Source organism: Branchiostoma lanceolatum, chromosome 5 (assembly GCF_035083965.1).
Source record: "Branchiostoma lanceolatum isolate klBraLanc5 chromosome 5, klBraLanc5.hap2, whole genome shotgun sequence".
Classification (NCBI taxonomy): domain Eukaryota; kingdom Metazoa; phylum Chordata; class Leptocardii; order Amphioxiformes; family Branchiostomatidae; genus Branchiostoma; species Branchiostoma lanceolatum.
This window is the reverse complement of record NC_089726.1, coordinates 17,383,662-17,395,912: the sequence shown is the minus strand read 5'-3', so window position 1 is coordinate 17,395,912 and position 12,251 is coordinate 17,383,662. Positions and strand designations below refer to the sequence as shown.

General features: G+C 42.8%; 1 protein-coding gene across 1 annotated transcript; it reads left to right on the top strand.

Annotated features, from left to right (window-relative positions):
* Nucleotides 1-6,443: 6,443 nt before the first annotated feature.
* On the top strand, nucleotides 6,444-11,848 carry LOC136435501 (tetratricopeptide repeat protein 28-like). The gene is made up of 3 exons (XM_066429069.1): nucleotides 6,444-6,653; nucleotides 7,052-7,152; nucleotides 7,447-11,848. The coding sequence occupies exons 1-3, from the start codon at nucleotides 6,604-6,606 to the stop codon at nucleotides 11,139-11,141; spliced, it is 3,846 nt and encodes a 1,281-aa protein (XP_066285166.1). The 5' UTR covers nucleotides 6,444-6,603; the 3' UTR covers nucleotides 11,142-11,848.
* Nucleotides 11,849-12,251: the final 403 nt, after the last annotated feature.

Genomic DNA, 12,251 nt, shown 5'->3' with positions numbered 1-12,251 from the left:
TATTGTTGTGATAGAGAATTTTTCTTGAATGGTAAAAATGTGACAACATATTACTTATATTTGAATTATGCATTTCGATCAGGTAATAAATGAAATAAGAGCATTGACATCAATGTTGACCTATACTGCTTAATGATACCAGAAGTGTAGATTTTATGTACATTCAAAATAACAACAGTTTTACTGTACCTTAAATTCATCTATTTGTAACCATAGTGTATGTAACATTTTGAGTTAGGAATATTTACGTTAATCGTACCATATGTCTTTTTTGGGCGCCTTGTTTTTGCAGCCACACACATTGTCAGTCGTGGTACGTCTCACAAATGTCTGGGCATAACAAGAAAGGTATCGTACGCGTGTTAGATGGTGATAAGCACGCTTTCTATGCCATGATTTGTATAAAACAATGAAATTGATAAAGTGTCAATGTAGATATAATCTACCAAAAATTGAGTAGTTTCAGCACATTCTTTTGAAAGTTTAGAAGCCGCATTTTATTTCCGTGATGAATGCGTAATAAAATGATGTATATGGCCATATATTCCGTCCTTGTATCTAGTTTCTATTTTCTTGTTTATTGAGGCTGATTTACCGAAATGGATACAGAAACTTTATTTTGCGAGAAGACGGTTGTTATAGTGCAATGATTAATCTTAATTGACTAGTTTTGCCATTCTTATTTGATCAATAATGATAATCCCGGAACTAATTTCATTAGGTTGGTTGAAAATGCGATATTTGGAGTTTCTTTTACACAACCAGGTAATCTCACCTGCTGACGTTTCAGTGTCTGTCAGACACCTTCTTCAGAGCTTTTGACTTTTAACAAGCTCAGCCACGTTTAAGATTGCGTTCTTGCCACAAAAGCGCCACCTATATCGGCTACTTATAGTGGCGAGACGAAGTACTCAAGTCAGAAGCTCGAATAAAGGTGTCTGACAGACACCGAAACGACAGCAGGTGATATTACCTGGTTGTGTAAAAGAAAGTCCAAATATCCCAATAATAATAATCATAAAATGAATCGATCTAGCCATGTACTGGTGCTGTTTTTGTGACCAAACAAGAATCAAGGAATGGTTAGTGTCGCCAGCGTAATGGTTAGCAATTAGCTTCGGTGGCATGGATCAAAAACGACTTCTCTTTGTGTGTTTGTCGGTACTGCAGCAAAATTTCTAAGCCACACCACACGTCAAAGATTTATTCTGCAAGGAATGCAGCAGCGACTGCCACTCACGTATTGGCCCATATAGCCATCGCAGGCCCTGTTTGAAGACCTGGTGCGTACCAACGTCTATACAGACGGACGAAACCGATGATGACTGCATCATGGATGATTTTATGGACATTGACTATGTTACTTAGAACCTAATGTGAATGATAAATGGGATGCAACAACAAAAACGACATTTACTAAAAGTAATTTACGGAAGATACGAGGTCGTGGACCCATATTTTGTTTGCTGAAGGGCGACTCACTTCACGCATCGTGTCTGAAGCTATTTGCTACGTAGGTGCAAATCTAGAGAATCATTCTGACATTTTGATTGACCATGCATCCAACGGTACATGCGTATTCACAACTCTGATGTCGCGTGTTTTGTGCCACCTGTCGTTTCTGTGTTTGACTTGCTTTCCGCTTGACTTAAGTTTGAGGAAACGGAAGTGAAATAGGAAAATCAGTCACTGAAGAGCAATCTCACCAGCTAGTCGGACGTGGTAAGTTCTGTCCTTTCCATTTCGCTCTCTTGAGAAAGTAGATATGTTCAGTCAAGACCTAGTCAGATTTGTCGTAGGAACGTCGTAGGATCGCAAACTGAGGCGTTTTTGGGAGAGTCGCATGGATATGTCGTACAAAATTCTGCTGTCTTAGATCCTTGTCGGCGGTTGGTGCTATCACAGCTTTCTTGAAAATTCTATCAAGATCATACGAATCCTAACTTATGGCTGTTGCATGTACACACATTTAGGGACTTCCAGACGCCCAATGTGTCAATTGCATGTTTTTCTACTCTAGTATACTTCGAGATATTTGGGGGTGCAGCCTTTCTATATATATATAGACTCGTTGAAAAGAAACGGTCCCGTTTTTGTCGGTACCGCGCATGCATGTTGATTTCGTGAAAGAACCGATTATATTTTTAAGGATTAGAGTCTGCCTCCTTGTCCACGAAAATTATGTTCCCAGTTAACAACGCTTCTTATAATTATATGTGCGTTTATGCGGATATTCGTAGTGGGGCGACGCATAGAAAGTCTCTGATACGTTTTGATATTGCCGTATTTTACATATGTCACCTATTTTTGGCAAGCCATTTTGATGAGTCCTACAACAGCGATAAGAAAACTGTACGCTATCAAGAACAGCAAAAATGGCAACGTCAATAATATCCAAGCAGATGTAGGGAGGCAAAATCTTAACATTTCTCAAGCTCCATGTTCCCCGAGCAAAGGACATTGTCCCGGCGGCCCATATGTATACTGTCTTGGCCGGCATATAATATTTTTGCCACCGTAAGATCTGCTTGGAGATTAAACATCAAATCGCTGGCCGAAGTTGGAGCCTTCCATAAGCCCCGTTCGTATTTTTGTGCGTATATTCATGTCCGTATACGTATGAGTTCCGTATTGACATTCCTTTGGTTTGGGTCAAGTTTGCGGCCGACAAAGTCATTTCTTTGGTTGGTCAAAGTAGAAAACAACTTTTTCCCTGCAAACTTTTCCTAACAAATAAAAAAGTTAATACGCAAGTCATATGGAAGATCGACGGGCCCTTCCCAGGCTTACGAGTCGGGCCTTTTTTTGCTTGTTCGATATGCTGTTCTTTTAACGTCTGATGTACTGAACCGAGGTAGACAAGTCAAATAGTGGTGACAAAAACATCCTTATCTATATCTGCCACTTCCTTTCTGCTTACCAACTGTCCTCTTAGAGCTGATTGATTAAATGGTATTGTATGATGTGTCTTCTAAGCCGTGTACCTTACTCAGTGAAGCCAAATACACCTAATTAGTTCCCCCTGCCAATGCAAATACCGCGATGTCGCTGTAATGCTCACCACCTTGACGTTCGTGACGGATGAAAGGTTTAGGGCAATAGACACCAAACTGGTCTCTGTGTGCTTGTCAGCTCTTGGTACTAAACCGCATCACTGCACTATTGACTAAGCGTTTGTTAACCGCGTAATAACGGCCGTACATCATTGCCTGTCTGTGTCAAGCCAAATTTCTGCCTCTGCCAGATATTTGCTCCGACACTGCTTTGGCGGTTTCAGTATGACTTAGTGGGGAGAGATGTGCTTCACTCTCACGGTGAAGCTTCACAATTCTGAAGCAGAAGGCTAACCCTAACCTTAACCCTAACCCTGGCCCTAACCCTATCCCTAACCCTAACCCTAACCCTAACTCTAACCCTAACCCTAACCCTAACCCTGTAACCCTAACCCTAACCCTAGCCGTAAGTCATATACCTCATGAGATTAATGTGACTTGGCCTGTAATCAATTAACAATGTCTTGTCCCAATTGCACCTTGAGTGAAAACTGAATTTCTGATTGAGGGCGATGATAAAGAGGACGTAGGATTGGTATAGTTTTAATTCTGTGTGTCATCATCTGGTCGACGTGAAGGTCTCACGGATGTTCAAATTCATTGCCTGGCATTGTGATATACGCATTTCTAATTTCAAACTGTCTTATGTACATTCTTGCATACCCAGGTAGAATCAAGTCCCATCAACGTCGAAAATAACGTAAAAACGTGTGTGTGTGCAGAGAAGATGACGTCTGGGGCGTTTTGTGTCATATTTCTGCAGGCAAGCCTGCTTCCATCCTCCCAGGCCCGCCCAGACGCCGTGGTTTGGGGCGGACATGTCTCAATACGTGAGGATGTGTCCTTCGGCAGCACAGTCAAACACCTGCGAGACTCAGTTGACACAGGCGTTGGCTTAACGGAAGAAGAAAATGAAACGACCTGGTCAGTGAACATCACCAGAGGCAACGATCTCGGACGGTTCGAGGTTGTTGTTGAGAACTTTCGTTGCAGAACCGCTGGACTATGAGTTATACCCGCGGTACAACCTGTCCCTGGAGCTGACAAATACCGGAGACAACAGCGTGTGGCTCGTGAACCTCGCCATCCTGGTCATGGATGTGTCGGAGTACCCGCCGTACTACAACAAACGGTGTGAAACACCAGTCATACATATACCTGATGATGGGACGGCTGAGAACTATAATGTGCTCAGCAGCACTGATGGACGTTACGATATCGTAATAGATGGGGTTCTCGCTCGACAGCTCACCGACGTAATGCCTTACTGGCGCGACCAAGGATTCAATGCAATCTTGGAAAATTGTTCCCTTCTATTGTGTGCTGCTTGGACCGAACTGTTGGATGATGCAGATGTGTTCCGTCCGGCACTTGATGTGAGTCAAGGCAGAATCGAGTTTCAATGTCGTGATAGACAGTTGAGAAGTAAGGGTAAATTTATGATTTGGAAAATTTCTCCCAACGACACGCTGCCTGAATGGACACATGGTGGTCAGTGCAACATGGCAGGTGTCCGTTATGTTTGGCTGATAGAGGTAAGTGAGATATGGTCCACTCAGTCGCCCTACCAGATACAATGTGGCGCTAACGTCGCATTCAACGGAGCCACAGTGCACGTGGATTACATCTTCCGGTACAATATTACAGGATGTCCCGAGGGCAGGTACGGTCTGTACTGTGACAGGAACTGTGTTTGTAAGAACGGGGCTCGTTGCCATGGCTTCAACGGTGCCTGTGAATGCCGTCCGGGTTGGAGAGGGAGGGCTTGTGATGTTCCTTGGCCTGAGGTAGTCATCATCGCGTCACCTGTCGATTCAGTCGTGAACTGCATCGGTACCAATCTGACTTTGACCTGCCTGGCTCCACACATCCAAGTAGTTAATATGACGTGGGTTTTTCAAACAGAAAACTATCATGATGACACAAAAATCATCCAAGAGGGGACAACACAGAACAATTCATTCAACTTTCAGCCAATCTCAGAATCAACCAATGGTGAATACACTTGCGTGGTAAACACTGTAGGTGGTGAAGTAGTTAATGCAACTTTCGTCCTCAATGCCACCAAATGTCAACACAACTACTATGGAGAAATTTGCAGCCAAGTGTGCGACTGTCAGTACGGAGGGACGTGCGACAGGTGGAAGGGTTGTCTATGTCCTCCCGGTCGTCGTGGAGACAAATCTGGACACTTAAAACCCTTTCGCCATTTTTGTTTGCCGTGCACTGCTCTCTGTCGCGGAAGAATAGGGGTGTGCACCGTTAACATCGATCTTTGGACTTTTATCAGTGGCGCTGCCAGTGTTAGTTTGTGAATGCTGTCTAGTGTTACGGTCTTAGTAAAGGCTTTCAGTGTCGAACTTTCCAGTACCCAAAATGTTGCGAGTCTGTCAGAAACTTCGCGCAGTGGACGCCAAAAGGAAGAAACTCGGACTAGTGCGTACGGAGACAGACTACCTCCGTGCCCTGCTGGACGCCATGGCGGACATGGACAGGTATGTGGAAGTGGAAGTGCTCAAAAGTCTGGGCGACGTGAACTTGGAAAAGGGACAACTCGACAAGAACCCAGAGAAGAACGACAGGGCCATGGTGCTGTACAGGACCGCGCTGCTCCGGTGTGAGGACGCAGATGTGGGAGAAAGTCTAGAATATCGCTACCACTATGCAGAGAAATTACGGTTAGGGAAGCGATTTGCAGCTTCAAGTAGTTATGAGCCACTCACTAGCGACAAGAAAATGTCATCACTCGCTAAAGTAGCAGAGAAGTTTCTACACCTGGACCGAAGATTGAATGTTAGTGGCAACAAGGAGCCTTTACTGATTGACTATACCAAGTTAGTGGTAGAAGGGATCGTAAACGATGACAATATGTTAGAAACAGAAGCGATTAAGAGTCTCGGTGACGTGTACCTGAAAAGAGGAACAGAAACCAGAGACGCGACATGTTTGACTAAGGCGACGGCTCTGTATAACACTGCACTGGCACGGTGTGAGGTGTTCCAGGGCACAGTGGCGCTCATTCACCGCTTATTGTACACGGCAAGAATCAGACAAGAAACGAAGACGATTGGAAATAAGGTAATAATTCTCATTTTATCCATTTTTATGGCATGTGATGAAAATGAGTATGGGAATGGTAGGGGTTGAGTTGTTAAAAAAGAACAACAATTATTCCACAAATTGAAGTATATAGCTATTCAAACTACAAAGCACTATACCTTACGTGATTCAATGTTTTAATGGCTGTTGGTATACACTTCTGACTACATTACATCAAGTCATGTCTTCAGGAGACGCATTGTGTTTATGTTTTTATGATCGTCGGTGCAATAGATCCTACGTGAACCAAATATAAACAAACAAAATTGTTTCATTCTACCTTATGCATGTGTTTGTTAAAGGTAACCGTTAGTTACCGTTAGACTCTTGTCATGTGGTTTACTAAGGATAAAATTTATGCTTTTTTCCGTCTGATTGTTACATATTGTTGAAGAGTCCAAAGTACAGAGTACAGCAACAACGGGGTCACGTACCACGAGACTTTCCGATAATGTCACCCAACACTGATGTCACCGGTGCCTCAAAGGGTCAACAGTCTATGTAAGCACATGGGTGGTAATGTTTGCTTTGTCGCTAGTCTGCATAAATGCTAGACAAGAAAAGAATAGACGGAAAGTTGCATTGATTCGGGACGAAACATTTCAATCTTTGAAAACATATGAATGGTGAAGTGATTTGCTATTTCCTAGGTCACACACCGATTTCTTGTATATTTTGATATGTTTTTTCTTGCCCAATAGATATACATGTATTCCACAACGCACATCCAGAAATTCTCCACTCTTAACGGGTGATTCCGATTAGTTTAGCCAGCAAACCACCAGTTTTTAAAATGTGAATTAGGACTATAATCTTTGAGATGTATATTTATCCATGGCGCAATATAGCAGTACAGCCCAAATATTCTTACAGAGACCTAAACTTCCTCGCCCCTTCAGATCGTACGAAGAGCACCTGACTACAGGGGACCGCGCACTGGCTGCTGGGAAGCTGGACGTGGCAGAAGATAACTTTGCGTCTGGCCTGAAACTGATTCACGGTACGTCATTTTGTTGTCATTTTTCTTGCCCAGGTTCCTCTTCGATTATGTTCATTGACAAGACAATTTTTTTTCAATATACGAAAAATTACATGGCATCCTTATCAAAACCAATAATGCAATATTAGCATTTATTTACTCATCAAATATTATTCCGTCCTTGCTTGTGAAAGAATTAAAATCAATACTTGCTTAATTTCTCAAAACTCTAAGGAGCCTGCTTCATGTAATCATTAAACGAAAAACTTATGGCTGTACACTTAACAAACTAATATGTATTTAATGTTCATACAGATCCTAACAAACCTGATCGATGTAAAGAGGCCGAATGTCTATGCAGACTGGGTAACGTCTACGTTCAGTGTGGGAAGAGAACAAAAGAAGGTAGGAAATTCACACAGGCAGCAGCTCTGTACAACGCAGCCATGGCCAGATCTGACAGAAACAAACACAGTGTGACGAAAAGACTACAGGAGATAGAGAAATGGTTTCTCCATTACGGGGCGAATGTGGAAACAAAACCTGTTCCTTATGATTCGGCCGTACGCCATCAAAAGCGATTACAAGACATGCGTACGCGCGCTAAGTCACAACTAGAAGTCATTAATGAGCAACACAATCCGTACCAATACGACGAGGACGACCCAGTCATGATAACAGTCGAGGCTGAGAGAGCTGAAGCAGTCAAGGCTTTATTCAAGAATATCGCCAAGGATAGACAGAGTCTTATCAAAGACCTTGTTGATGAATGTATCGTCATACTCGGCCCTCCTCCATGTAAGTATGCTTTCATCGGGTTAGGCTCACAGGCAACAGAACTGGTCACACCCTACTCTGACCTGGAGTTCGCCATTCTGATTGAGGACGGAAAGGACAATGACGTCACACGGCGGTACTTCCTCAACCTCACGCACTACCTCCACTTGAAAGTCATCAACCTCGGAGAGACAATTATACCATCAATGGCCATCCCCTCACTTAACGATTTTCCAGAGAAAGACTGGTTCTTCGACTCTGTCACACCACGTGGATTTGCCTTCGACGGTTTCATGCCATGGGCTAGTAAGACTCCATTTGGAAGAGACCAGACAAAGACCAAGCCTCCCGTCAGCCTTATCCAGACCCCTGCCAAAATGGCAAAGTTTCAGCGGCTAGACATTTCTCTGGCTGAAGGGTATCACCTGTCAGACATCCTCAGACGAGTTGTTTTCTTGACAGGGGAAGAGGCCCTCGTGACGAAGTATATGACAAAACTCAAGGGAATCATCACGGGTAATCTTCTCTCGTGTTTCCAATCCCGTCTGTCGGCTCAGCAAATCTTGTGGGAGAACAGGGAGCAGTTTTCTAACTTCCATCCTACCGGACAGCTAATAAACGTCAAGAAAGACATCTATCGCTTTCCAGGAATAGCCGTTGAAGTACTAGCTCTGTGCTGTCAGATCACCCTCGCTAGCACGTGGGATGTCATAGATGAATTAAAGGAAACGGGAAAGGTCCATGAAGAGAACGCCACCCACCTTACAGTACTAACCAGCATCTCGGCAGAGCTCAGGTTGAGAACATACCTAGCCAACGGGGGGCAGCAAGACAGTATGTCCCCACTTACCCAAATGAACTACGAGTCAAAAACACAAGAGATACCAGACACTACCCTGAATTCAGTATTCCACATTCCAGACATTCAAGTTCTATTTAGATACTACTGTAGGGCAATCCCTTTGAAGAAATGTATACCAGAGAGTTTGCAGGTCCAACAAAATAAAGTGTTGAAAACAACAATCTTAGACACCTCCCATGAATGTAGAGGTCGAATATGTAGCGAACTGCTTCTGTTTGATAGAGCCAAACACCACCTGGAAGCAGCATTAATAGATGTCGGTAGCGACATGATCAAACGTTCGGGAATACTTGACGAATTAGGAAGCCTCTTGGCCTTCTTTAATGATAGTAAAACAAAAATTAGCATCAATGAAGAGTCACTTAGGTTACGTAAAAAAATGTATGGAAACAACGCGGTACGCCCGGAAATTGCCGCGTCACTGAATAACATTGCGACATCTTGGAGTCATATGTGTGATTACAAGAAAGCTATGAACTACCAAGAGCAGTCACTATCGATGCAGAAAACTATCTATGGAGACAACACGGCACAGCCGGACATTGCTTTGTCACTAGGCAACCTGGGATTTTTGTGGAGGAAACTCGGTGATCACAAGAAAGCAATTAGCTACTATAAACAGTCATTAACGATGCAGAAAACTATCTATGGAGACAACACGGCACATCCGGACATTGCCGCATCACTGAACAGCCTTGGATCGTCCTGTAGTGATCTCGGTGATCACAAAAAGGCTATCAGCTACCACGAACAGTCACTAACGATGAGGAAAACTATCTATGGAAATAACACGGCACATCCATACATTGCCGGGTCACTTAACAACCTTGGGGCGTCTTGGGGTCATCTTGGTGATCACAATAAAGCAATCAGCTACCATGAACAGTCATTAACGATGCAGAAAACTTGCTATGGAGACAACGCGGTACATCCGCATATTGCCGAGTCACTGAACAACCTTGGATCATCTTGGAGTTGTTTTGGTGATCACAAGAAAGCAATCAGCTACTTAAAACAGTCACTAACAATGATGAAAACTATGTATGGAGACAACGCGGCACATCCGGACGTTGCCAAAACACTGAACAGCCTTGGAACGTCTTGGACTAAATTTGGTGATCACAAGAAAGCTATCAGGTACTATGAACAGTCACTAACAATGAAGAAAACTTTCTATGGAGACAACACGGCACATCCGGACATTGCCGGGTCACTAAACAGCCTGGGATTCTTTTGGTGTGAACTCGGTGATCACAAGAAAGCTATCAGCTACTACGAACAGTCACTAATAATGATGAAAACTTTCTATGGAGATAACATCGCACATCCGCACATTGCCGAGTCACTGAACAACCTTGGAACGTCTTGGAGTGAACTCGGTGATCGCAACAAAGCTATTAGCTACTACGAACAGTCACTAACAATGTGGAAAACTATTTCCGGAGACAACACGGCACATCCGTACAATGCTGCGTCACTAACCAATCTTGGATTGTCGTGGAGTGATCTCGGTGATCACAAAAAAGCTATCAGCTACTACGAACAATCACTAATAATGAAGAAAACTATCTATGGAGACAACACGAAACATCCGGATATCGCCATGTTATTATACAACCTCGGATGTTCTTGGACCAATCTCGGTGATCACAAGAAAGCAATCAGCTACTACGAACAGTCACTATCGATGAAGAAAACTATTTATGGTGGCAACACGGCACATTCGGACATTGCCCAGTCACTAAATAACCTTGGAGTGTCTTGGAGTAATCTCGGTGATGATACGAAAGCAATCAGCTATTACGAACAGTCATTAACGATCAGGAGAACTATCTATGGAGACAACACGGTCCATCCGGATATTGCCGCGTCATTAAACAACCTTGGATCGTCTTGGAGTAAGCTCGGTGATCACGAGAAAGCAATCAGCTACTACGAACAGTCACTAACAATGTGGAAAACTATCTATGGGGACAACAAGACACATCCGGACATTGCCGCGTCACTACACGACCTTGGATCGTCTTGGCATAAACTCGATGATTACAAGAAAGCAATCAGCTACTTCGAAGAGTCACTAACGATGAGGATAACTATCTATGGGGACAACGCGGCACATCCGGACATTGCCTGGTCCCTAAATAACCTTGGATCATCTTGGTGTCAGCTCGGTGATCACAAGAAAGGAATCAGCTACTTTAAACAGTCACTGACGATGACAAAAACTGTCTATGGAGAGAACACGGCACACCCGGATATTGCCACGATACTTAACAACCTGCAATTAGCATGGACCAAAATTGGTGATCATAAAAGAGCACTGCAGTATAACCAAGAATCACAAAGTATGCAGAGGGCCCTCAGTGCCTGAAGCCCTTTATGACTCTACATAAGCTTTTTAAGATTTGAATTTTTTTTCAAATTGTGAAATTGTGACAACATATCTTTAGTATTGAACTGTGCATTACGCTAAGGTACTAAATTAAATGATAGTACAGAAATCAATTGATACTGTATCCTCAAAATACTGTTTTGCTACTTTCCTGACACCAGAAGTGTGGACTTCGTGTATAATAGAAAGAACAACGTTAACTGAATGTCAACTCCATCTGTTTTTAATCATATTATATGTGTATGTAGCGTTTTGAGTTAGGAATATGTTAATTGATCACACCTAATTTCCTCTTTTGGGCACTTAGTTTTTGCTACCCACTTACATTGTCAGCCCTGCTGTTCGTCTCACAAATGTCTGAGCATTACAACAAAGATATGTTGCCAGGTGGTAATAAGCACACTTTCCATGTCATGTACATGTTGTATATGACATTGATATCGACAAAGCTTCTACAAAACTAGTTTGTCTCAAAATGCTGTATATAATCTTTGTTTTTCATGTTTGTCCCTATGTCATATGGGCCAGTGAGAGCCTGAAATAAAGAAATAATAAATAAATAAAGCATCAATAGATATATGATGAACCAAAATTGAGTTTCCGGACTTTCTCTTGTAAGTTTAAAAGTTGCGTTTTATTTCTGTGATGAATGTGTAATAAAATGTTGCGTATGGCCATATATTCCATCCTTGTATCTGATGTCTATTTTCTTGTTTGTTGAGGCTGATTTACCGAAAAGGATACAGAAACTTTATTTTGTGAGAGGACGGTTGTAATAGTGCAATGATTAATCTTAAGACACTAGTTTTGCCATTCTTGTTTGATCAATAATAATAATCCCGAAAATAGTTTCATCAGGTTGGTAGAAACGTCAGCAGGTAATCTCACCTGCTGACGTTTCGGTGTCTGTCAGACACCTTCTTCAGGGCTTCTGACTTTCAACAAGCTCAGCCACGTTTGGGATTGTGTTCTCGCCGCAAAAGCGCCACCTACATCGGCTAATTATAGCGGGGAGACGCTCTGAAGAGGGTGTCTGACATCAAAACGTCAGCAGGTGAGATTACCTGGTAATGTAAAAGAAACTCCAAA